Source organism: Salvelinus namaycush, unplaced genomic scaffold, assembly GCF_016432855.1.
Source record: "Salvelinus namaycush isolate Seneca unplaced genomic scaffold, SaNama_1.0 Scaffold1810, whole genome shotgun sequence".
Taxonomy (NCBI): Eukaryota; Metazoa; Chordata; class Actinopteri; order Salmoniformes; family Salmonidae; genus Salvelinus; species Salvelinus namaycush.
This window is the reverse complement of record NW_024058576.1, coordinates 1-27,168: the sequence shown is the minus strand read 5'-3', so window position 1 is coordinate 27,168 and position 27,168 is coordinate 1. Positions and strand designations below refer to the sequence as shown.

The following is a 27,168-nucleotide window of genomic DNA, read 5'->3' as shown; positions in this document are numbered from 1 at the left end:
TGAGTGGTGTGATAGACTGTATTCTCTCCCATCACTATCACACCACTCGGACAGAGAGATAGTGATGGGAGAGAACCAAGTCTCTTTCTCTGTCCGAGTGGTGTGATAGTGATGGGAGAGAATACAGTCTATCACACCACTCAGACAGAGAGAGAGACTGTGTTCTCTCCCATCACTATCTCTATGTCTGAGTGGTGTGATAGTCTGTGTTCTCTCCCATCACTATCTCCTATAAACCTGGTTTCATCTCCTAGACAAAAGAACAACCATGTGGTTTCACTCCTCCACAACATTCACTCCTCCACTACATTCACTCCTCCACAACATTCACTCCTCCACTACATTCACTCCTCCACAACATTCACTCCTCCACAACATTCACTCCTCCACTACATTCACTCCTCCACTACATTCACTCCTCCACAACATTCACTCCTCCACAACATTCACTCCTCCACTACATTCACTCCTCCACTACATTCACTCCTCCACAACATTCACTCCTCCACAACATTCACTCCTCCACTACATTCACTCCTCCACTACATTCACTCCTCCACAACATTCACTCCTCCACAACATTCACTCCTCCACTACATTCACTCCTCCACAACATTCACTCCTCCACAACATTCACTCCTCCACAACATTCACTCCTCCACAACATTCACTCCTCCACAACATTCACTCCTCCACAACATTCACTCCTCCACAACATTCACTCCTCCACAACATTCACTCCTCCACTACATTCACTCCTCCACTACATTCACTCCTCCACTACATTCACTCCTCCACAGGTGTTGTTGTGTAACAGACTGTGAACTGAGCGGACATTTAGATAGTAGAAAATCTTCTCCAATATGCTGTTCTGAATCAGACAACGTTGGTGTCTTTATCAAATTAATTATTCGTTGTGTCAAGTACTGTATCAAGTCAAGGGATTCCTGCTTCAGCCCGGTTGGTTTCCTTTTCCACTTTCTAACCGAACACCCCTCTGTGGAGAAGACAGACAGACAGCTCTGGAATGCTTTTCTGGCTTTCTATTGATTAGAGAGATGGATTGAAGGGGAGATGGGGGAGGGAGAGAAATGGAGGAGGGACTGGGGGACTAATGCACCAGCTGCAGTTTCAAGCCTCCCTGCAGGCGGGGAGAGAAGGCAGGGACAAGGGTAAAGGGGTGGGCTGTTGGGTTCCACCACATCACCTGTGAGCATCAATAACCCCGCCCCCTAGCCTCGGGCCCTACCGTAATCCTCCTGATAGAGGGAGAAGAGAGGTTCCTATCTGAGGAACAGCAATGAGCTCTCTGAATGTAGTAGAGGTTGTCAAGCCAACTAAACACGAGAGCAAACTTAAAACTCTCTAACAAAGTAGTAATACTAATGAGTGATTAGTACAATTATATTTAAAATGTCCCCCTAGATTAACCCAGGTCGCATTCATGAGGGCACACAGTAGTGAAACGTTTGGGGGAAAAACCTAAAGCGTTGTTATAGTCCCTACCTGTTTCAGTATGTTTTCTCCCATTTGGTGCCTAATTAACACACCCATGATCCGGTGCCATCAGTTATTTTAGATTAGACTACGTGGATATCTCCTGGTGTACATACAGTGTTGACTTGTAGTGTAATAGTGTGGAGGAGGGATGAATCCTCTTCTTTCTCCTGCTCGGCTGTAAACGAGTGGAGAATAGCCCTCCTGTCTCATCCCTCCGTCCGAGTACATTTCCCTGGTAGGGAACATTCCTGGGTAGCGTCTGGCTAGCTAGGAGGCTATTTAGAGAGTCTTGGCAGTGAAATATCTCTTCACTGATAGCATTATAAGCTTTCTATTGACTCTACAGTGCCAGACTCTCTATTTGTGTGAGTCTTATCTAAGGGAGAATGCCAGTGATATCTTGGCCCGCAGAGAGCACTTGAAAGCGCCACGTAGAAGATTCTACGCGGCAAACCAAGCCAGAAATGGAATGGATTAGCCAGCTTTGACGTGAAGGACACGAGTCAAAGATGGCATAAAAAAACAGTTTATTAGGCCTAATAGGACTCCGCTATCTTTTTTAATTTATCTGTTATTTTACCAGGTAAGTTGACTGAGAACACGTTCTCATTTACAGCAACGACCTGGGAATAGTTACAGGGGAGAGGAAGGGGGATGAATGAGCCAATTGTAAACTGGGGATTATTAGGTGACCTGTGACCGCTATACCACACCAGTTTGAGCATCTCCACTGTAACTATGCAGCAGGCTAGCTAATAGGCAATGGCCAAGCTCGCTTTGATTCCCTATAGGTCATGTCCTTTGAAAAGTAGAACCTAGTGAGTGTGTTAGTGCTGCTAATGTTTATGAATGGATTAGCCCCACAGACACATGTACTGTACAACCACTGGCTCTTTTAAAGGAACCAGAGAACCAGAGAGCTTGACCACGCAGCACCCGAGGCCCAGAGCAGAGGGCCTTAGCCCAGCCTGACCTCACTCTCATCTAGCCCTCCACCTCCCCCAGACCCCCTGCTCCAGGCCCTGTCTCTAGGGGAAATACACAGTGTGCTGGAGCTTGGCCAAGGGCGGCTGGGTTGGAGGTGGGGAGGTACTGCTAGGCAGGGCTTGATGTGCTGAGTACTCCTTGGAGAGGGAGTTTATTTGATGTAGACAGACCAGCTCCCTGACGCGAGCGAGAGAGTGGAGTGGTGGAGGGTGGTTGGTGTTGGAGAGGGGGGAGGAGAGGAGGAGGTTCCGACCAGGCACATTGTAGTGGAGCTCCTAGCTATAGCACTTGGCCCTTCGGCAGCCCAGGGGAATAACATGGCTCCTCTAGCAGCAACGCCTGCCTGAAGTCTCCTCCACATACCACAAAGAAAGGCAAGGTGTGTTTGTTTTCTCTCTCTCTTTCTCGCTCCGTTTGCTTTATTTTTTTCGTTGTTTTTTTGTTTTGCGCATCTGTTGGCGGGCTGTTTGGCCTCTGCTATCCTCTCTATCATCTCTCCTATCTCTCTCTCTCTCTCCTCTCTCTCTCTCTCTCTCTATCTCTCTCTCCTATCTATCTCTCTCTCTCTCTCCTATCTATCACTCTATCTCTATCTCTCTATCGGTTCACTTACAGCTGACAGATTGGATTCCTGACTATAAAGTAGGTCATCATGCCATGTGTCAATAGAGACGGTTATGAAGTGATCGTTGTGTCTCTGTTTTAAAGAGTGTGGACATTTATTACAGCACCGTCTCTTTGACCATTCAGATAATCGTGTGTGTGTGTGTGTGAGCTCTGGGTTGGATTAGTACAGGGTGTAGCCTTCCATCTTTTCAGGATGTTGAGACCATGTTGATATGTAGGAGAGTGTGAGTCCGTAAGAATGAACAGGTTCATGAGAGAATTTGTGTACGTGACGTCTGAGAGGAAGCGTGTTGTGTGTTTTAGACTCAAACTATCTACTTATTAATGCGTAGGCCTGTGTCAGATGAGTTTTCATAGCACGTGTTCCCTGTTTCTAAGATGCCCTATGTCACTTCTAAGTCACCCTGAAAGTCGTCTCTCCACAGTATGATAACGGAGTGATATGGATACAGTGTCAGAAGGAAAACAGTGTCTGTTGAGACGGCTGCTGAAAACGCTAGCCTGGTTCCCAAATCCGTTTGTGCTGTCTCGCCAACTCCTACGGCACCATAGAAGATGGCAAGACGGCACTAACAGATCTGGGACCAGGCTAGGAAAATGCTGCTCTCAGAACTGTACTGACTCAGTCTCTGTAGCCTACCCAGCAGGCTAATGTAGGTTATTGTAGGTTGTTGTTAGAAGTTACAGCATTCCTCGACACGCCTATAGGAATGTGTTGTACTGTTATTAGGTCACCATACTGAAGCCTTTAATTGTTCCAAGTCTAAGAAGCTATTGGTGCCAAGGAATGATGTTGTGGAAAGATGACTGTCAGTCGAGTCATAATGTCTGACGTAAAACGATTGTCTGGTTCCACTTGAAACGAAAGTCTCACATAGTTTAGGAATAGTTTTTCCATTGACTTAATAACTAATCGTATCTCTCTCTCTCTCTCTCTCTCTCTCTCTCTCTCTCTCTCTCTCTCTCTCTCTCTTCTCTCTCTCTCTCTCTCTCTCTCTCTCTCTCTCTCTCTCTGACAGCGTGAAGAGACATTGAAGCTGAAGAAAGGACTGTCCCTGGAGCTCTCTAACCTGCGCGATGAACTCAGTAAGAAAAACCACCTCAAGCATGTCTTCACTTCACCCCGCTGCTCGTCCACCCCTCTACCTCTTACATACGCACGTTTATCAACGCGTCTGTTGCTCAAGTGGATCTGTAAATCTGTAAATAAGAAAATGATCAACGAAAACATTTAATCTGCCAATTGTGTCTCGTTATGAGTGAAGCCAACAATTTTTTTTTTTTTCTTCACAACACTCAATGTGAATGAACCTTCCCTCTGTTTCACTCTCATTCCCCTAACCTGTTGGCTTATCATTAAGGCCTTATCAGGTCGTCAACTGCCATCCAAAGCACTGTGTGCTTCTCTGCCTCTGTGTAGACATTGTTATTAGCCCCCACCCCCCTAGGCATGCTGTATTTGGGAAGCGTGAATGCAAGCCTCGGCATGTTTTGCAAAACTGTTGTGTGCCTGTGTGTACATCTGTTTGCGTGCAAGTACGTGTGAAATGCATTGAACTGATGTTATTGGTAGCCCGTGCAGCGGTCATAAAGCCTTAATAATTACAGATACAGGCAGACAGTCTCCTTTGTCCACGGTCTTCCTCCAAGCATGACTTAACGTCTTCCCGCCAAGCATTCACCACCAGTAGTTAGTGGTAGTCTCTCTGCAGCATCATCTTTGTTTACCCGTATGGAGACATGCTACATCACTGTCGTGACAGGACAATAGTCTTAACATAATGGGTTTGAGTGCTGTGGAACTGCTTGTCAGGGAAGGGGGTTGTTCTCTTTAGGAGGAAGTGTTCAGACTAATTCTGGAGAAACGTCTGGTGGTTGTAGAGCAGGGATCAGCAACTAGGTTACACCGCGGGATGATTTCTTTCTTGAGGAGATGGTCAGGGGGCCAGAACACAATTACAAATACTTTGTAGACTGCAAATTGACGGCATGAAGCCCAAACAGATATAATATTTGACTAAAACACAATCATTTCAAACCTTGCTTACATTTGGATACAATCACATACATATATTATGCGTGGGGTAGACTTATGAACAAAATAAAAATCACTTGGAGCTGATTTGCTGGTGTTTTTAGTCACTCTTTAATTTGTTACATGGGGGACCAAATAAAATCATCTGCGCGCCAGTTGGGGAACCCTGTTGTAGTACAATCTGACATTTTGACAACATTTCGATCCATGTTTCCCCAGAATTTGGATGTTTTTAGAATGTTCAAATACTTCCAATTGTAAAAACGTGCATCCTTCCTCCCTTCAAGATGATCCCTGATCTGACACGACTGGATAGGTCAATAATATGTGATAGAATCCATGCTCACAGCTATCCATTTTTCTTAGTGGTGATCATTTCAAACAAGGCGGGAAAGCGTTTGTGAACATGTTGAAACACTCAATGTTCTGGATGCGTTTCATACATTACAAGGCATTCCGTTCTGTTCCACCAATGATGTCAGAGTGGCGTTCCAGAGGAGTGGGCTTGTTCAGTTCTGTTCCTTTGACTTGGCCCAGACCCCAGATGTTGTAATGTGTTACGAAATGGAGAGGAAACGTACGCCGTTTCACTTTACCCACGTGCCCCATGACCGTCTGACGTCCTGCCAGACCTCGTCAAACCTCGCCAACTGTGCAAGATGCCTTAGAGGCATCTGGTTGGAACGCCTGTACAATGTGGTTCTGATGAACAATACCAACGGTAGTGGTTCTGATGAACAATACCAACGGTAGTGGTTCTGATGAACAATACCAACGGTAGTGGTTCTGATGAACAGTACCAACGGTAGTGGTTCTGATGAACAATACCAACGGTAGTGGTTCTGATGAACAGTACCAACGGTAGTGGTTCTGATGAACAGTACCAACGGTAGTGGTTCTGATGAACAATACCAACGGTAGTGGTTCTGATGAACAATACCAACGGTAGTGGTTCTGATGAACAATACCAACGGTAGTGGTTCTGATGAACAATACCAACGGTAGTGGTTCTGATGAACAATACCAACGGTAGTGGTTCTGATGAACAATACCAACGGTAGTGGTTCTGATGAACAATACCAACGGTAGTGGTTCTGATGAACAATACCAACGGTAGTGGTTCTGATGAACAGTACCAACGGTAGTGGTTCTGATGAACAATACCAACGGTAGTGGTTCTGATGAACAGTACCAACGGTAGTGGTTCTGATGAACAATACCAACGGTAGTGGTTCTGATGAACAATACCAACGGTAGTGGTTCTGATGAACAGTACCAACGGTAGTGGTTCTGATGAACAATACCAACGGTAGTGGTTCTGATGAACAATACCAACGGTAGTGGTTCTGATGAACAGTACCAACGGTAGTGGTTCTGATGAACAGTACCAACGGTAGTGGTTCTGATGAACAATACCAACGGTAGTGGTTCTGATGAACAATACCAACGGTAGTGGTTCTGATGAACAATACCAACGGTAGTGGTTCTGATGAACAATACCAACGGTAGTGGTTCTGATGAACAATACCAACGGTAGTGGTTCTGATGAACAATACCAACGGTAGTGGTTCTGATGAACAATACCAACGGTAGTGGTTCTGATGAACAATACCAACGGTAGTGGTTCTGATGAACAATACCAACGGTAGTGGTTCTGATGAACAATACCAACGGTAGTGGTTCTGATGAACAATACCAACGGTAGTGGTTCTGATGAACAATACCAACGGTAGTGGTTCTGATGAACAGTACCAACGGTAGTGGTTCTGATGAACAATACCAACGGTAGTGGTTCTGATGAACAGTACCAACGGTAGTGGTTCTGATGAACAATACCAACGGTAGTGGTTCTGATGAACAATACCAACGGTAGTGGTTCTGATGAACAGTACCAACGGTAGTGGTTCTGATGAACAATACCAACGGTAGTGGTTCTGATGAACAATACCAACGGTAGTGGTTCTGATGAACAATACCAACGGTAGTGGTTCTGATGAACAATACCAACGGTAGTGGTTCTGATGAACAGTACCAACGGTAGTGGTTCTGATAAACAATACCAACGGTAGTGGTTCTGATGAACAATACCAACGGTAGTGGTTCTGATGAACAGTACCAACGGTAGTGGTTCTGATGAACAATACCAACGGTAGTGGTTCTGATGAACAATACCAACGGTAGTGGTTCTGATGAACAATACCAACGGTAGTGGTTCTGATGAACAATACCAACGGTAGTGGTTCTGATGAACAATACCAACGGTAGTGGTTCTGATGAACAATACCAACGGTAGTGGTTTCTGATGAACAATACCAACGGTAGTGGTTCTGATGAACAATACCAACGGCCGTCTGCTGTCAGGGATATAGAGAGCTAGAAAGCCCCCTTCTCTTTAAACAGACAGGCACACACACTCGCATGCATGATACACACACACACACACACACACACACACACACACACACACACACACACACAACACTCCAACTACAATTCTGTCGTTTTATTCCTTCACACACTTCTCTCTCTCACACACGTTTTATACAAACATACTTTTACTACACAGTTCTAGTGAAAACCATTCGGTCTCAACACACACACTCGTGCAAGCCCGGACACACCCTTTAACTGCCGTACCAAGCCCTCTCCCCCTAAATGCAAACACGTGCATAGATGCACTTTTTTTTCCCACCGAACCTCAGCAGAAAATGCATCGACTACCATCTGTTTGATGAGTGGGGGCTTTGGTGTGCTTGTTGAACCTTGACCCCTGTTTTTACACATGACTGTGGAATGTATGAATCTCACTCTCACCACCTCCTTCAAAACTCTGCCTGTTAACGTCAGACTTTGAGAAGTGCTAACAAGTCTCTTTGCTATGTCTACTGTATGTTTGACCAGCAGAACCTATGTCAATACGTTTCTCTTCAAGCTAGTGAAAGAACATTGTCAGTCTGACTTCCAGGGATTTTATTTGTCTTTCCGACAGTTTTACAATTAACAGTTCTAGGCTCTTTATAATGAGTGGATAATGGTCACAGTTAAAATTTGCGGATTGAGTTAAAGGGATATTTCAGGTTTGGCATTGAAGCCCGTTATCTACTTCCCCGAAGTCTGATGAACTAATGGATACCATTTTGTATGTCTCTGCTGGTTAGCACTGGCTTGCGATACGACCTCCAACTTCCTTCATACTGGACACAGATACATAGAAATGGTATCCACAAGTTCATGTTCATCTGGGGAAGTAGATAAAGGGGATTCATTGCCAAAATCCCGAACTATCCCTTTAAATCTGACCCTAGATCAATTTTATCTTGAGCTGATAATGGCTACAGTAACAGGCTTGAGTAAATCCTGATCCTAGATCTGCCCTTAGATACACATTCTTTCCAGCTCCCGTCCTTGTTCCTTCTTGACCCATGATGTCGTGTTATGAAACAACTTGTGGGGGGGGGGGGGGGGGCATCGCTGATGTCATAATACGGGGGCCACATGCCAGTCACACCTGCCCCCAATACATACATACATACACACACACACACACACACACACACACACACACACACACACACACACACACACACACACATTCCCTTTCTGTTAGTTACCCCATAATAAAGACAGGACCTGTCTGTTAACGGGCTTACAGCTGCCGGCCTTTATGACAACATCGCCGTGGCAACAGGCCTCAGAGTTAATCCCACAGGGGAGGATATGAGGAAATGTCAACTGTCCAGGCTGCTCTGTGCTGCGCTGTGGGAATCTGCTATTATCATTACATATATGGGTCTATTATTACATATGTATTAAAATATAGTCCTATCATTAGATGTCGATTAAGTCGGTTATAGCCTACTAGACCCACACTAATTCTACTCTTGGTTGGGCAAAACAATTACGTTCAATGGAGATCTGCTGTTGAAGGGGCTTTTTAGTTCAGGGCCTGGTTGAATGGGTCCTGGAATCTTAGCCTTAGTTTTCAGCGGACATGTAAAGTGTTGTGTGAAAGGGTGCATATGATTCTGGTCAAGATAGAGGTTAGGGTTGGATTGCGCAATGTTGGAACAGTCATGCATTTTTCCAGTGCGTCGTCAGATGTTCACATCCAATTGGTGTTTATGCAACGCTGTTACAAAAACACCAATTGGCCGTTAGGAGATGTTATTCCAACACGGTCCCCCTCTTATTACAGTGAAGTCATTATTTATCATAGAGCCTCATTCTGGGTAATTGTGTTTTGAAAGTGAATTCTAAAATACAAAGTGACGATGACAGAGTCTCTTTCTCCATCTCTCCCTTTCCTTCTCCCCTCTTCCTCTCCTCCCCCCCCTCCCTCTCCAGTCTCCTCGTCCCAGTGCTGTGAGCGGCTGCAGAAGGAGAAGGAGGAGGTGCGGGTGTCTCTGGAGGAGGCAGTGCGGAGAGTCCAGAGGGATCACCAGGCTGAGCTGAGCGGCCTGGAGGAGAGGCTCAAGGCCTTCTACCAGGCAGAGTGGGACAAGGTGCACCAGGCCTATCAGGAGGAGGCGGACAAATGCCGCGCCCTCATGGAGCAACAGGTCAGTGGCGAGGTGGTGACTGGGCTTGTGTACCTGAACAAGTGTGTTAGCCCGCCGAGCTGAAGTCAGGGGGTTTTACCTCGGGGGGGGGGGGGGAAACGCAAGTCTTGCTCACTGATCAAATCAAATTGTATTGGTCACATACACATTTTTAGCAGATGTTATTGCAAGTGTAGCGAAATGCTTGTGTTCCTAGCTCCAACAGTGCAGTAGTATCTAGCAATTCAGAACAATACACACATCTAAAAGTAAAATAATGGAATTAAGAAATATATAAATGTCAGAGCGGCATTGACTAAAATACAGTAGAATAGAATACAGTATATACATATGACATGAGTAAAGCAGTATGTAAACATTATTAAAGTGACTAGTGTTCCATTACTAAAGTGGCCAGTGATTCCCATGTCTATGTGTATAGGGCAGCAGCCTCTAAGGTACAGGGTTGAGTAGCCGGGTGGTAGCCGTCTAGTGATGGCTATTTAACAGTCTGATGGCCTTGACATAGATGATGATGATGAGTAACCTTGCCTTAAGACATAAAGACTCGCGTTGGCTCTCTGAGTTAATGCCTAGGCTTTAGCTCAGAGGGCTAACACAAGTCTTACAGCGGGGAGAAGTCCGGGTTTTGAACCCAGTAAGTCACACGTGTGTAACACAGGCAGTCCAAGCAGAACATGAACAAAGGCATAGAGCCAGCGTTGATCAACATCAGCGCACTATAAACACAGTATTGAGGTTTTAGCTATTAGCGATTGATACGCCGCCTCTAAGGCTGCTGGGGGCCGAGGGGATAGGGTTGGTGTGATGTCATCGTTATGACTCACATCCTGTGGTTCATGCCGCGTTCACGTGCCAGTTGGAACTCTGAAATGTTCAACTTGCTAACGGGTGTAACGTGTTTAACTACAACCTGTTAGCAAGTCGGAGTTTCCTAGTTCCGACTAGCATGTGAACACAGCATTAGTGCACTTCTGAAATACTCCATTGGCTGTTACCCGCACCACACACAGCGCCCAACTCGTAAACGCTTCCCGAGATTTACGACCGTTGCCATGGTTATTACTCCCTGATGTCATCAGCGGTAGAACGGGACGGCGTGGATGAATATGAATTGGCACGTAGTATTACTTCCTGAGTCCTCTATGTCCTACACCTAACTGGTAATTCAATCAGCGATAAATCATCCACATGAGCTTTTTCCAAATCAGATACTTTTTTGCACAAGTACTCCCATACAAAACACACACCTCATACACGTGCAGACTACTGCACATACACACACAGCCAATGCTGCTGTCCCATGTGTATATAGAGACATAAAACACTTCCCGTTTCTTTTATGCTGCTTTCACACTGTGTATTTAAATACTGGATTCTCCACATAGTTCATTGTATTATTTCTCATTTGAACTGCCCTGTTAGGAGCTGGTGACACAAGCATTTCCCTGCACCCGCTATAACATCTGATAGACTGTGTACGCAACCAATAACCTTTTGATTTGAAATGTGTCATAATAATGGAGGGAATCTTAGTAGTATGAATTGGAAATATACAGAGGAAACCTTAGACTATTGAGATTCACCCCGTAACTGATGGCGTACTTGTATTACTGACTGGTGAGAGGAGCCCATGGGAATTAGAATGATCAATCAAATCCGTTTTCTTCTTCTCTCTGTCAGCTGGAGGAGATGAGGAGCAGACAGGAGACTCTGAGGAGAAACTCTGAGGCCAGCCACGCTCAGCAGATGGACACGCTCAGACTGACCTACGACACCGCCGTCCAAGGTGAGGACACACAACCACACACCTTCACAGAACTCATTGAAATTCATCCCGCTGTTCTTCTGTCCTAAAATGCATGTTTCAACCCACCCACCCATCCACCCATCAATCCACCCACCATCAATCCATCCACCCACCCACCCACTCATCAATCCCTCCATCTATCCACCCATCAATCCACCCATCAATCCATCCATCTCAGGCATCCACACACTTGGTTGGTTTTCACATGAGAAATGACTAATCCAAAGTGTTTTAATGTGTGATTAAGTGACTGCTTTTCCTCCATTGACTCAGTGTGTTGTTTTGCAGAGCTCAGGAAAACCCTGGAACAGGACTTGGAGAACCTGGACAAAACACGAAAGGAAACGGAGGCCACTCTCACTGTGAGATCCATGTTCCCTCTGCCTCCCTGATCACAGCCTTACCAACACGTTTACCCAATAAAGATACTACTACTATCTTCTGTTTGTCTTATATACACTCAGTATCAGGGAGTAACACTGTTGTAGCGTTGACTTAACAGTCTCTCTCTCTCTCAACCACTTTCTCTCTCTCTCAAACCACTTTCTCTCTCTCTCAACCACTTTCTCTCTCTCTCTCACACCCACAACAGGAGAAAATCCAGGACCTCACGTTGGAGAACGAGGCGCTGAGCGAGAAGCTGCGAGCGGAGGAGGAGAGGAGGAGGATTCTGGCAGAGAAGAACCAGGTGAAAGGAATATGATGGCACCCTATGTAGTGGCCTAATTATGCCCAGAGCCCCATGGACACAGGAAGGTGCTGAAGAATGCTATTGTTCTGGTACACTGTGTACCTCAGTCAACAATACTACTGCTGTGAGACAGATGTCCCAGTTTACTGCTTCTTTTTTGTTGTTTTTGGGCCTTTATGGTCTTTATACTGGTGGAATACTGCCCCCTGCTGGTTGCTAATGGACATGCAGCTCTGGTCAGCTCTGGGATTTATCCACAGTGACTCATGCATATTTAGTTTCATTTGGGAATCAAACCCACAACTGGTACTGCAATCATCCATCTTAAAGTGGGTTATTGAATGACTGTTGTTTGTCTGGAACAACAGTTTGTAGGGGATAGAAGAGGTTAGGAATAGGACTGGTTTGTGAATGAAAATCTCTCTCTCTCTCTCTCTCTCCCCCCCTATCTCCCTCTCTCCCTATAGAAGGACTCCCATGTGTTGTATCTGGGACAGGAGCTGGACAGTCTTAAGGTGGTTCTGGAGATCAAGACCAAGCAGCTTCACCAACAAGACAAGAAGCTCATGCAGATGGACAAGCTGGTGAGGACGCACGCACACACACGTCGATGACAACGCGCCTACACACACGCACATGCCCTGAGCTGTGTATGTTCGCTGTTGCTAGCTCTCTCTGTACATCACTGAAAGGGTGCGCCATCTTATGTCATCCCTTATAAGATGTGCACACACACACACACATTCCTGTGAAGGCGGAGTGTTTTGGTAACGGTTTGTTTTTGCCGTTCAAGCTCATGATAGATTGTCTTCAGTCTTGGGAGTCACCACATAAAGAGTAATTTCGCTGCAAAACAAAACTGCATAAATACACCACGAATATTGAGTCATGATTGGAAAGATTGTGTCTGCCTCACCGGAGGCTTCAGAGCACGCAACCTAGTAAAACAAAAACCTTTGTCTCAAAGTGCTGATCAGAATCCTGGGCCTAAACCGTCTAGGAGCGGTGGAGACCTGCACACTGTCTAAAAAGAGGAGATCATCCACAGCTATTGGGACATTATGGTGCCCAGAAGTTTATTGTGCATAAATAGAAGCTGAAAACAAAACACAAACGTTTCTGCATCAAGCCATCATCAGTGTTAAGTGCACAGACACCAGGCTTCTATTACAGAGTCATTGCATATGTCACATGATCTAGTGAGCAAATCGCTGTATCGCGTTAGAGGAAACCAAGACAATTCTCCTGAGAATTAACGTGGCAGGTTAGGAGAATTAACATGGCAGGTTAGGAGAATTAACGTGGCAGGTTAGGAGAATTAGCGTGGCAGGTTAGGAGAATTAGCGTGGCAGGTTAGGAGAATTAGCGTGGCAGGTTAGGAGAATTAGCGTGGCAGGTTAGGAGAATTAGCGTGGCAGATTAGGAGAATTAGCGTGGCAGGTTAGGAGAATTAGCGTGGCAGGTTAGGAGAATTAGCGTGGCAGGTTAGGAGAATTAGCGTGGCAGGTTAGGAGAATTAACGTGGTAGGTTAGGAGAATTAGGTTAAGGTTAGGAAAGGGGTTAGCTAAAATGCTAAAATTGTCCCTGACGCAACTCAAACATAGGCCTGCCCTGAGAACAGTCTTGGTTTCCATTAATGCGATGCTGCAGAGAAAATCTATACATGCAAACAAGTACATAGTATCATGGCATGATTCAAGTACAGGAGCGGAGAGAAATATCTCATTTGAACTTTTACATTTGTGTTGTCTGTCTGGCGCCAGATGGAGAGCAACGTGAAGCTGGAGGAGCGTCTGAACAAAGTCCAGCAGGAGAACGAAGACTACAGGGCCCGCATGGACAAACACACCGCACTCTCCAAGTACGTACTGCAGAGAGGAGTGACTCATCTCTCTCCAGAATCCTCATCTTCACCATCTGTCCTTCCAGCAGGGTTTCTATCATACATAATGTTGTTCTAAGAATGTGTGTGTTCCTCTGTGTCTGTTTCTCTGTGTTGGTGAAATAGAGGCTGTTCAGTGAACCACCTTCACTTTGTGTGTCTTCCCCTCTCTGACCTCTCTCTCTTCTGTGTGTTTCTTCCCCTCTCTGACCTCTCTCTCTCTTCTGTGTGTTTCTTCCCCTCTCTGACCTCTCTCTCCTCTCTGTGTGTCTTCCCCTCTCTGACCTCTCTCTGTGTCTCCTGTAGGCAGTTGTCCAGTGAGCAGGCCATGCTGCAGCAGACCCTGCAGAAGGAGTCCAAGGTCAACAAGCGTCTCTCCATGGAGAATGAGGAGCTGCTGTGGAAGCTGCACAATGGAGACCTGGCCAGCCCCCGCCGCCTCTCGCCCTCCTCGCCCTTCCACTCGCCCGGCAACTCGGCCTCCTTCCCCACCGCCGCAGCCCCACTCTCGCCCACCAGATAACCCAAACTGGACACCAAGGGGAGAGAGAGAAAGAGAGAGTGTGTGTGTGGGGGGAGAGAAAGTGTATGTGTGTGTTTGTGTGGATATCCCCTCCAACACACCCTAAAGACAACCCCCCCTCTACAGTCCCTTACCTCCTACCCCCCAGATCACCAACCCCAGCCTCTCAAGGAGACAAAGCTATTCCAAATACGGATGGACTACTTCATATGATGACGCTGCAGTTTTGGCTTCTGCCCACAATGACTTGTACAGATGTTTTCTTTGCTCCCAGAAAGAGAAGACAATGTTGCACAGATGCACTTACTTAAAGCGTAGGACAATTCTGCCTTTTTTTCTGCCTGATTTCTCTCACTTTTTTCCCCTCAGCAGAGAGAAAGAACAGGCAACTTAAACCTCAGGGTTTGTACATAGCTTCTCAGCTCGTTTTGATTCTCCTTTTATTTGTGCATCGTGTTCCCCGCTCCCCTAATAAAGTTTGTGCTAAAAACCTTGGATGTAGTTTTGAAAATGGTATAGGCCAGAGACGGAAGTGGAAGTGAGACATCGCATTCCCTTTTTTCTGGTTCATATACAGTCAATGAAAAAAAATATCTGGTAAACGGCCTGAGTGGGGCATCTTCATTTTTCCGCCATCTTTGGTATAGAGCGTTTTTGAGGACTTTTAGGGTGACTTATTGAAGAGCAGAGCTTTATCCAACGAGCACTTGCTTTTGACCCCTTGTATAAACAGTCCATATCTGGGCGCGGATATTCAGAGTTAAAGTGAACTTTAATCCCAACCCTTCATCTCTCTACCTTAATAAAACTGTGGAATGTATTTACCCATCTGTGCTTTATCGCTCAGAATGTTCCCGATCCAAAACTCCAGAACTTTGTGTTGAGCCAATGTTATCTCAAACCTCTCCACTTTTCCAAGAATGCCTCAAACTGACCATCATTTTGTTTAATTTTAAAAGGTAAATAAACAAATCAAGGTCAAAGTTATCTTTATTATCCCTCTATAAATACATAATTAAATAGTGGATATGGTTAATAAGGTATTTGGATAACGTGATACATTGGAATAGATTGGTTACACACAAGTCTTTTACCTGTCAAAATGATTGACCGCTATGTCGAAGCAGTGTGTGTGTGTGCACACGCTCAATCTTGTTGTTGTGCAGTAGTACCTAGAGAAAGGAATCCACCCTGGAGGGCACAGATCACCCATTTAACACCTACCTCAGTGGCCTCAAATCTCCTCTACTTTAACATGGAAATAATACACTCTCTCAGATCTCTTCACTGGTGAGGTTTTGGTGCTCTGTCTGTCTCTCGGTAATGTAATACTGGTTTGTTTGCACACACTATTCAGTCATTTCTAGTGTCTTATTTCTGCCTGCAGTATTAACAGGTAGAAACTAGTGAATGTTTTAAGGGTTGGCTTAAAACACAAAATAAATGGGCGTGTTCCAGGTTGTCTTTAGTGCAGTAGATTAGATCTCACAATGTCTGGAGAACTGTTTGTCTGAGGAAGCCCATTTATATGATAGAGCAGTCTCTTTTGAGATTGGAATGTGCCCAGCGAGAACGACCTGGAACGTGCCCATTCTGGGTGCAAGAGAACTCTGGGGGGGAAATATAGGCAATATTTCTGTTAAAGTAAATGTTGATCATAGTATCATAACATTTTATTCAAATTGTCACAATCAGAAAATATTTGAGTGGAAAGTACACAATTGTACCATTATTTATAAAAGAAAAACATGTAAAAATCGCCCAACAGTCACATTCACGTTGTTATTTTTAACAGTTAGACATGCTACATTGGCGACTAAGAAAGTATGTTTTAAACCTCCTGCTTTGGGCTGGATGTGTAGTTTATATTGTAATGAAACAGCAGGGAGCAGGTCTCGAACCCTCGACCTCCTAGCCCGAGGTCCGGCGCGCTATCGACTGTGCCGCAAAAGCATGCTCAAACGGCAGAGTCGATTTCCGCGCTTATAAACCCAGGGTCGTTACACTATGCATATGGGCTAGCAGCAGGTGGCCTAGCAAGTTAAAACGTTGGGCTAATAACCAAAAGGTTGCCAGTTGGAATCCCTGAGCCAACAAGATAAAACATCTGTTCTGCCCTTGAGCAAGGCAGTGGACCCCCCCCCCCCACAACAACAGCTCCCCTGGAACCCAATGTGGCAGCCCCCCACACCTCTCTGATTCAAAGGGGTTGGGTTAAAAGCTGAAATACATTTTTGGTGTGCAATTGACGATGAAAATAAATGTAATCCTTTAATAATCTATGAGCAGAATTACTGTTTTACCTCAATTAGCAACAAAATTGTTATGATTGGATGTTCTCTATGACGTAACGCCACCTTTAGCCTATCCTAATTGAGGCAAAACTCTAACAGGATCGATGTCGTCTGGCGTTCTGGTCAGTTGGATCCAGCCGGATGGACGTCGGAGGCCCGGATCATCATGACTACGGATTTGATTGAATACCACCAGCCGTGCCAGGTGTACCAGACCACCCCGTCATCCATCACCGCTTGGTACGACCCGTTGTAGTAGTGACCGTTCAAGTTGCCAGACTCACACCTGGTGGAGAGACGCAGAATGACACCAACATCTGAGATTCATAGTAATAGGTCGCGTTCCATTGCTTGGACGTTGCCAGATCTTACAACTCCTGGATAAGTATTTTACCAGCTAACCATATCATATGTTATAGCAATCTATCAGTCAATAACACTGTCGATGGCACGCAACCATTGATTGATTTGTTTTGGTTGTGTTTCAGATTATGTTGTGCCCAATAGAAAAGGGCAAATAATGTATCGTGTCATTTTGGAGTCACTTTGTGTAAATAAGAATAGAATATGTTTCTGAACACTTCTACATTAATGTGGATGCTACCAAGATTATGGATAATCACGAAAGAATCATGAATAAATATGAGTGAGAAAGTTAGAGGCATAAATATCATACCCCTCAAAAAATGCTACCGTCCTCTGTTATTGGTAATGGTGAGAGGTTAGCATGTTTTGTTGTATCCTCTGTTATTGGTAATGGTGAGAGGTTAGCATGTTTTGTTGTAGCCTCTGTTATTGGTCATGGTGAGAGGTTAGCATGTTTTGTTGTATCCTGTTATTGGTAATGGTGAGAGGTTAGCATGTTTTGTTGTAGCCTCTGTTATTGGTCATGGTGAGAGGTTAGCATGTTTTGTTGTATCCTGTTATTGGTAATGGTGAGAGGTTAGCATGTTTTATTGTATCCTCTGTTATTGGTCATGGTGAGAGGTTAGCATGTTTTGTTGTATCCTCTGTTATTGGTAATGGTGAGAGGTTAGCATGTTTTGTTGTATCCTCTGTTATTGGTAATGGTGAGAGGTTAGCATGTTTTGTTGTATCCTCTGTTATTGGTAATGGTGAGAGGTTAGCATGTTTTGTTGTATCCTCTGTTATTGGTAATGGTGAGAGGTTAGCATGTTTTGTTGTATCCTCTGTTATTGGTAATGGTGAGAGGTTAGCATGTTTTGTTGTATCCTCTGTTATTGGTAATGGTGAGAGGTTAGCATGTTTTGTTGTATCCTCTGTTATTGGTAATGGTGAGAGGTTAGCATGTTTTGTTGTATCCTCTGTTATTGGTAATGGTGAGAGGTTAGCATGTTTTGTTGTATCCTCTGTTATTGGGTAATGGTGAGAGGTTAGCATGTTTTGTTGTATCCTCTGTTATTGGTAATGGTGAGAGAGGTTAGCATGTTTTGTTGTATCCTCTGTTATTGGTAATGGTGAGAGAGGTTAGCATGTTTTGTTGTATCCTCTGTTATTGGTAATGGTGAGAGAGGTTAGCATGTTTTGTTGTATCCTCTGTTATTGGTAATGGTGAGAGAGGTTAGCATGTTTTGTTGTACCCTCTGTTATTGGTAATGGTGAGAGAGGTTAGCATGTTTTGTTGTATCCTCTGTTATTGGTAATGGTGAGTGAGGTTAGCATGTTTTGTTGTATCCTCTGTTATTGGTAATGGTGAGAGAGGTTAGCATGTTTTGTTGTATCCTCTGTTATTGGTAATGGTGAGAGAGGTTAGCATGTTTTGTTGTATCCTCTGTTATTGGTAATGGTGAGAGAGGTTAGCATGTTTTGTTGTATCCTCTGTTATTGGTAATGGTGAGAGAGGTTAGCATGTTTTGTTGTATCCTCTGTTATTGGTAATGATGAGAGAGGTTAGCATGTTTTGTTGTATCCTCTGTTATTGGTAATGGTGAGAGGTTAGCATGTTTTGTTGTATCCTCTGTTATTGGTAATGGTGAGAGGTTAGCATGTTTTGTTGTATCCTCTGTTATTGGTAATGGTGAGAGGTTAGCATATTTTGGGGGCATGATCTTTGTGCATCTGTAACTTTCTCACTTGTCATTATTCACGACTCATTCATGATTATATGTAAACATAACACGAAAAAACATAACCAAATCAAACTGCAAATGTGTAGTCACAAGCTTGATGTAGTCATTACGGGATAGGAATATGGGACCAAATACTAAACTTGACTAAATTGTATACACTATAAGTGAATTTGTCCAAGTACCTATGACACCTTCAAATGGGGGTGCATTCATTTCTAAATGGTAAAAAAAAGTGTTACTTTATACTGTATCATACAAAACATTTTCTCTCAAAATGCTGGAGTATAGAGCCAAATTAAAAGTTTTAGCTTCTCTGTCCAAATAAATATGTAGGGGAGTCGGGAGTGTATGTGGAAAATAAATGTTTTTGCCAAAACTCTGTTGAGAGGTTACTGAATCTCCACAGTAATACAGAAGGCCAATACTCTGTGGTTCAGAGGTTACTGAATCTCCATAGTAATGCAGAAGGCCAATCCTCTGTGGTTCAGAGGTTACTGAATCTCCACAGTAATACAGGAGGCCAATACTCTGTTGTTCAGAGGTTACTGAATCTCCACAGTAATGCAGAAGGCCAATACTCTGTTGTTGAGAGGTTACTGAATCTCCACAGTAATGCAGAAGGCCAATACTCTGTTGTTGAGAGGTTACTGAATCTCCACAGTAATGCAGAAGGCCAATACTCTGTTGTTGAGAGGTTACTGAATCTCCACAGTAATGCAGAAGGCCAATACTCTGTTGTTGAGAGGTTACTGAATCTCCACAGTAATGCAGAAGGCCAATACTCTGTGGTTCAGAGGTTACTGAATCTCCACAGTAATACAGGAGGCCAATACTCTGTTGTTCAGAGGTTACTGAATCTCCACAGTAATGCAGAAGGCCAATACTCTGTTGTTCAGAGGTAACTAAATCTCCACAGTAATGCAGAAGGCCAATACTCTGTTGTTCAGAGGTTACTGAATCTCCACAGTAATGCAGAAGGCCAATACTCTGTTGTTGAGAGGTTACTGAATCTCCACAGTAATGCAGAAGGCCAATACTCTGTGGTTCAGAGGTTACTGAATCTCCACAGTAATACAGGAGGCCAATACTCTGTTGTTCAGAGGTAACTAAATCTCCACAGTAATGCAGAAGGTCATACTTGCTGAACCACCACCCTGACATGTCATGGCGGATACACTTCTCATCGTCCTTGTTGGGATGGTCGTAGGTACTGAACTTGACTCCCTGTTGACCGGCCCCTAGACTGTTCCACTGCCCACTGGGAGAGGGGTGGGCTTCGGGGAGGGCGTCCCCCGCATTGCCAGTGTACTCACCCAGATGAAGCTTATACTGGTTCTGGAGGGGGAAGAGGAGTATTTTAGGGAGTAATAATTCAGTGATTTTGAATATTTAACTATGTAAAATCACTTAACTATCCCCTTTAACCTAACACCTGATCTCAAATTTCAACTAATTGTGGTCTTCAATTTAGACCTCAAACAAATGCCTACATTGGTGTGCACACACTGCAGAAGTCCTGGGCTAGAATTCCCCCACGCCTAGTGTAAAAGGTACCACAACTTTAGGTAATAGGCTGAGGACCAGGAGTGATAGACCAAGGTATGTAACATGCTTATACTGTAACACAGTCAATGTTCTCCTAAACAGAGCACTGCTGAGGTGTATCTTTCTGAATACTGCTGTCTACAAATATTGATCTTGTTCCACGATGGGCTAATATGAGTAGGTGAATGAAGAGGATTGCTGGTTTTCCCCAGGACCTTTGCTCAAGGACATTCAAATCACATTGTATTTGTCCCATGCTTCGTAAACAACAGGTGTAGACTAACAGTGAAATACTTACTCACGGGTCCTTCCCAACAATGCAGAGAGAAATAAAATAATAGAAATGTAATAACACGTAATAATAAATGCACAATGAGTAGCGATACCATGGTACTGGTACCCCGTGTACATAGCCGAGTCGATGTGCAGGTGTTTGTGGTAATTGAGGTAGATATGTACATACGGGTAGGGGTAAAGTGACTAGGTAACAGGATAGATAATAAACAGTAGCAGCAGTGTATGTGATGAGTCAAAAGAGTTAGTGCAAAGGGGGGTCAATGTAGATAGTCTGGTTAACTATTTAGTAGTCTTATGGCTTGGAGGTAGAAGCTGTTCAGGGTCCTGTTGGTTCCAGACTTGGTGCATCGGTAGTGCTTGCCATGTGGCAGCAGAGAGAACAGTCTATGACTTGGGTGGCTGAAGTGTTTTATCATTTTTAGGGCCTTCCTCTGACACCGCCTGGTATAGAGGTCTTGGACGGCAGGGAGCTCGGCCCAGTTATGTACTGTGGTCGAATGCAAAGCAGTTGCCATACCAAACAGTGATGCAGCCAGTTAAGATGCTCTCAATGGTACAGCTGTAGAACTTTTTGAGGATCTGAGGGCCCATGACAAATCTTTTCAGCCTCCTGATGTGGAAGAGGCATTGTTGTCGGCCAACCATTTCCTGGAGACCACGATCAGCTCCTGGCACCACACTGCCATGTCACTGACCTCCCTATAGGCCAGAGCTCTCAAACCTTGTCCCTGGAGAGCTACCATCCTGTAGGTTCACTCCAACCATAATCTAGCACACCTGATTCTAATAATCAGCTGGTTGATGAACTGAATCAGGTGAGTTACAACTGGGGTTGGAATGAAAACCTACAGGAAGGTAGCTCTCCAGGGACAGGGTTGGAGAGCCCTGCTATAGGCTGTCTCATCGTCGTTGGTGATCGGGCCTACCACCGTCATGCCGTCAGCAAACTTAATGACGGTATTGGAGTTGTGCGCTACCGCGCACCCTGAGGGGCTCCCTTTGTTGAGGATCAGTGTGGTGGATGTGATGTTGACAACCCTCACCACCTGAGGGCGGCCCATCAGGAAGTCCAGGATCCAGTTGCAGAGGGAGGTGTTCAGTCCCAGGGTCCTGAGATTAGTAATGACCTTGGAGGGCACTATAGTGTTGAACGCTGAGCTGTAGTCAATAAACAACATTCTCACATAGGAGTTCCTCTTATCCAGGTGGGAGAGGGCAGTGTGGAATGCAATAGAGATTGTGTCATCTGTGGATCTGTTGGGGTGTTATGCAAATTGGAGTGGGTCCAGGGTGTCTGGGATAATGGTGTTAGCCATGACCAGCCCTTCAAAACATTTCATAGCTACAGTTGTGAGTGCTACAGGGCGGTAGACATTTAGACAGGTTACCTTGGCATCCTTGGGCACAGGAACTATGGTGGTCAACTTGACATGTTAAAGGTATTACAGACATGGTTAGGGAGAGGTTGAAAATGTCAGCTGATCAGCGCATGCTCTGTATACTAGTCCTGGTAATCCCCAGTTTATACAGTATGAACGGTAGATTGGTTCGGTTTTTTGCGAACAGGGACTTATGTCAACAAAGAAAGGGAAAGGGGGGTGTGTTGCGTTAAAAAAGAAGGCGAAATACTACACACGTCCTTGTTCTTAACGTTCTATCAAGATCTGAACTGCCTTTGGTACAGTTTGAACAAGAGTAGACAAAATAGTGACACCCAATGTTATGGGAAAACCGTGTCTGTTCCATGTGAGGAATGTCTGCAGTAAAGACCGTGGTGTTGTGTTCACGTGTACCTTTTCATCATCCACTTTCATGTTTTTGTACTTGGCGAAGCGCTGGTTTCCGTCAAAGTCCTCCATGTTGATCTTTAGGTTGTAGTCGCCTAGAAAACAGAGTCAAATACAGGTCATAAAGAGCCAACATGGCCACCAATTGTCACCCAGGTGGGTGAGACAGTAGTGGTGGTGGATGAGTTGAGTTGAGTTGCTGTGGCCTCGTACAATGTAAAGCACTCGGGGCCATGATCAGACTTGAGATAAGTAAACTTAACAAGGACTTAATCCAATAAAAAGATTGACTTATGTCAACATTTTTGGACTTGAGTCCATTTTAAGTCAACTTATCTCAAGTTGGAAATAGGGCTCTGAGATCTACTGTAGTTAAAAGCTCTATGTAATATAAAAGCAATTCATTGTCATTATTAGGTACATTCCATGTGAATTTGGCCACATGCCTTTTAGATGTTTTTTCTAGCCAAGAGTTGTTACCTGACAAGGAAAACTCTGTGTCCTAGTTATAACCTGACTAAGGCCAGGAACAACTCTGGGTCATATTACTATTACAGCCTGTTCCTAGGGGCCGGCAGTTTTTCCTGGTCAGATCAAGTGGTGGGGAAAAGCTCTTGGCCCTAGTTGTAGGTTTTCCTCTTCACCTTGAGAGGTGAGGTAGTGTAGGGGGTCGTTCCCTAGCCAGAACTCTCCGTCTGACTCGCTGTCTCCAAAACCATGCTTATACTCCACCCACGCTCTGTAGAGGGAGGGAGACACACCCACATGCAAGTGACGCTAAACCTGAAACCAACGAAGGGCGAGTGGAAAATATTTTGGTATCTCAGATAGTTTTGGCAATTCTCACAAAAATGTGATTGGGAGGAAAGATGTTTGAGTTATATCATTAAAAGTACCAAAGTGCCCACTCTGGAAATATGATGTACTTGTAGAGTATATTGTTCCAAACAATGTCTTTTTTTTTTTAAATAAAAAATGTAGTTTTGAGATATTCATATTTATAGTGTTGAATAAATGAATGTGAATGTCAGAGTCTGAACATATTCCATCAGTTAGATCACATTATAAAGAGTATGATGACACCATGATGTTGTCTGTATCTGGTACGGGTTCACAGGTCATAAGGTCTTACAGGAGACATGTAGGTCTTACATGAAGTCACTTTAGGCCCTTTTATCACGATTTTCAAAAACATGTTTTGTGATACAAATGTAAAAAGCATGTTAAACATCATTCCTCCCAATGAAGTTTCTATGTGAGAACAATCTGATACCAGAAATATTTTCTGCTCCCAATACTTGATCTGTGCTGGAGCTTTGAGAAAGCATACCATGACAATTTGTTGCAAACCGAAAGGTGTTAGTTAGGATATCTAACGTAAAATACATCAAAACTTAAAATGAATTAATTTGATCAACCTGTCAGTCGATAGTGGTGTTTTCTTTCCACCTACCTGTCGAAGGACTCCGTTCCGTCCTTTCTCCTCTGGAAGACAGTCCAGCCTCCTCCATCACTCATGTCACAGAACACCATGAAAGAGGAGGGAGCTTGGTCCGGTCTGATCATATACAGGCCACTAACTGAGTTCCCATCCTTATATATCTCAGCACAGTCTAAACACACAGAGGACATGGTTAAAGTGCATGCACACCAAATGGCACCCAATCCATTCCTTATACAGCGCATTATCTTTGACTATTTATGTCTGTTTTAAAACAAAATTGAATAGCTAATCAAACATGAATCACACAAAAAAAACTAAATTCAGTTCAGTAAAAAGAAAAAAGACATTCCATTAATTCTATGTTCTACCCATAGAATTCCACATTAACAACAGGAGCTATGGGGTTCTACCCCCTGCCTGACCTTCGTACTGGCCCCCAGTCTGGAGGTGTGTCTGGGGGATCTGAGGCAGCTTCTGGGCCTGGCTGAGGTGAAGCCCCTGGATGTAGTGGTGCTGGTCGTTGATCACCCTCACCAGGTCCTCCATCTCAGCCTGCAGACGCCCCACCATCTCCCCACACTGCACTGGAGCCTAGTGGACAGGGGGGAGAGGGGGACTCTGTTCACTCTCTCAGGCTATACAACTCATTTAACGGATCAGAATATCCGTTCTATCAGTTTTCAAGATAAGATAAAGGAACAAGTTTGTTCATTTTATGTGTTAGCCTACAAATGCTAATCTCAGTACATTCAACAATAACATAAATAAAGAAACCTGTTATGATATAATCTGATATTAACTATATTTGGATGCAGAGACAGACGATGCATGCACACACAAACAGACACACACACAAACATACATGCAGGTGCATGCAGAATACACCAAATGGCACATAAAATGTCATCATCACAACGTATGTGGGTGTTAAGGAAGTAGAATTATGCACAATATGAACCAAAGCCAATCAAAATCTAAATAAATCTTACCGAGTGGCATTCCGTGAGGAACAAAAGCCCCAAAACTGCTATGGTGGACGCTCCTGCCATGGCGTGTGATCTATGTTCAACCACCAGTGTTACTGACGCTCTGTTCACCCTACCCTCTGACAACCCACCATGGAAGACACTGGCTGCATCCCAAATGGCACCTGGTCAATAGTAGTACACTATATAGGGAATAGAGTTCCATTTGGGACGCAACACACTAGTGTCTACACATCGGAGTCAGCACGAGTGTTCTGCTGTACTTTGAAAAATGGCTAGTGACTTCCCACCATAGTCTGGCCATTGACCTTCTTATTAAACCTTGTTGTGTCTAGTGGTCTATTGCGTAGGAAGAGGGTTGCCTTTTGTAGTGTCTTCCCTCTATCTATCCTCCCTTCTCATAACCCAACTGGTGATACAATACCACTTTTTACTGGCGTGATCTTAAACATGGCCCTTCCGACTCTTATTTGAATTCAACGACTTGTAACTTTCCCTGCCTAAAGTCAACATTCCCCTTGTTTCATGTTTTAGCTCTAGTTTTGATTTACTTCTATTAATTCAATGGGTTTGATTCAGATCTTACCAATCCAGTTTATGATGGATAAATAAGGCATTTGGGCTATGTTTACACAGCCACCCTAAGAACCCAACTCAGATTTTCTTTCTATATCCAATTTTTGTGACTGCCCAAACTCAGTTTTACAGGTGACCCATATCAGCTTCCACATTCACACTAATGTAGCCTCTGAAGTACCGCATAGATGCGGTAAAGAGATCAATGGAATTCAACCAAAACAATGGAAACGCCATGGAGCCACCAAGGAAACGCCATGAAGCCACCATGGAAACGCCATGGAGCCACCATGCACGTTACCTCCTCGTGGGGGGAAAGATTCAGAATCTCCTCATTGCCACCAATCTTGAGGTATAATGCTTGTATGGATGTCAACCCCAATACATGTTCATATCATCATCAACAATCAAGTGCATCACACTTAAAAACGGATTAAACTACTACCACCGATTTCTATATGCCTAGCTATGCTACCAGCTTATACAAACAAGAGTTAGCATTTAGCAGAAAACATTTCTAAACACCAAAATAACTTCTAATATTATGCAGCGAAAACAGCCAGCCCAATATATCCAAATATGGTGTTAGTAACCACATTGTGGGCCTGTTAGAACTCATAAATCATGACGGATTTAACAAATATCCACTTTGTTAGATCAGATTGTTTTTAATGGCCGACAATGATGGCGTCCTTGCACATTCCCCAATTAGTGTATATGTGAATGGATCACGTGACACCATTCATTCCTATTGAGAAGACTTCATAGCGCATTGAAACCAAATGAAGTTGGTTAAAATGGAGTCTCATGGAGACATAACATGAGCAGTTTGAGCTACTCCAGCAAGTGGCATTGCAGGCAAGCTCAGTGCTACGCCCTCTCAATGAGTAACTTTAGTTAAAGGCTGGCCGGGGTTCTGCAGGCTTCCATTGGCAACTCAATTATCCTTAACTTTCTCTGTGTGCGATTTAAAAATTAAAAATAAATCGGTTCAAGGACATACATCCGGTGTATTAGAAGCAATTATTGGTACCATGTTGGTTTTCAAAACATTGTTTTATTTACATGAAGATTGACCACAAAATGGCAATTTTTCTATTCACTATAATGGGGGATCCAGTTTTCTGCTAGCAATGCCTGCAGTATTGCGGTCAGCCTTGATTTTCCGTGGCTTCAACAAGAGTGGTCAGTTGTTCTTCCCCCACGTTTTGGGTCCCAGTGACCTCTTTACTGCATGTATGCTCATTTCCTGTCATGGTAACGGCAGGTGACCTGTAAAAATAACAAAAAAACATCAGATCTGATCGTCCAGGCAGGTCACTTGTGGAGGATCTGGTTTGTATCAGGTTTGAGATCCACATATGGATGTGGTATAAATCGAAAGTTAAAAGATCATATTTTCCGTGTGGTTTTGTGCTGTTTAAACATTAGGAAAATGATCAGTTAGTTATCATATACGCAAATAATTGGCAAAAGATCTGAATTGGGCTGCCTGTGTAAACGTAGAAGCAGATTTACTAAATTAGCACCAGAA

General features: G+C 44.1%; 2 protein-coding genes across 2 annotated transcripts; one reads left to right on the top strand and one right to left on the bottom strand.

Moving 5' to 3' along the window:
• The first annotated feature begins 3,917 nt into the window (after positions 1-3,917).
• LOC120037674 (microtubule-associated tumor suppressor 1 homolog A-like) lies at positions 3,918-15,435 on the top strand. Its single transcript, XM_038983675.1, has 9 exons — positions 3,918-3,923; positions 4,134-4,200; positions 9,494-9,708; positions 11,392-11,497; positions 11,807-11,880; positions 12,111-12,206; positions 12,677-12,793; positions 13,974-14,071; positions 14,399-15,435. Exons 1-9 carry the CDS (start codon positions 3,918-3,920, stop codon positions 14,613-14,615), a joined length of 996 nt encoding a protein of 331 aa, XP_038839603.1. The 3' UTR covers positions 14,616-15,435.
• A 1,505-nt stretch (positions 15,436-16,940) lies between these two features.
• On the bottom strand, positions 16,941-24,212 carry LOC120037677 (fibrinogen-like protein 1). The gene is made up of 4 exons (XM_038983678.1): positions 24,082-24,212; positions 22,635-22,723; positions 20,138-20,334; positions 16,941-17,195 (listed from the first exon to the last, which is right to left on the bottom strand). The coding sequence occupies exons 1-4, from the start codon at positions 24,137-24,139 to the stop codon at positions 17,033-17,035; spliced, it is 507 nt and encodes a 168-aa protein (XP_038839606.1). The 5' UTR covers positions 24,140-24,212; the 3' UTR covers positions 16,941-17,032.
• Positions 24,213-27,168: the final 2,956 nt, after the last annotated feature.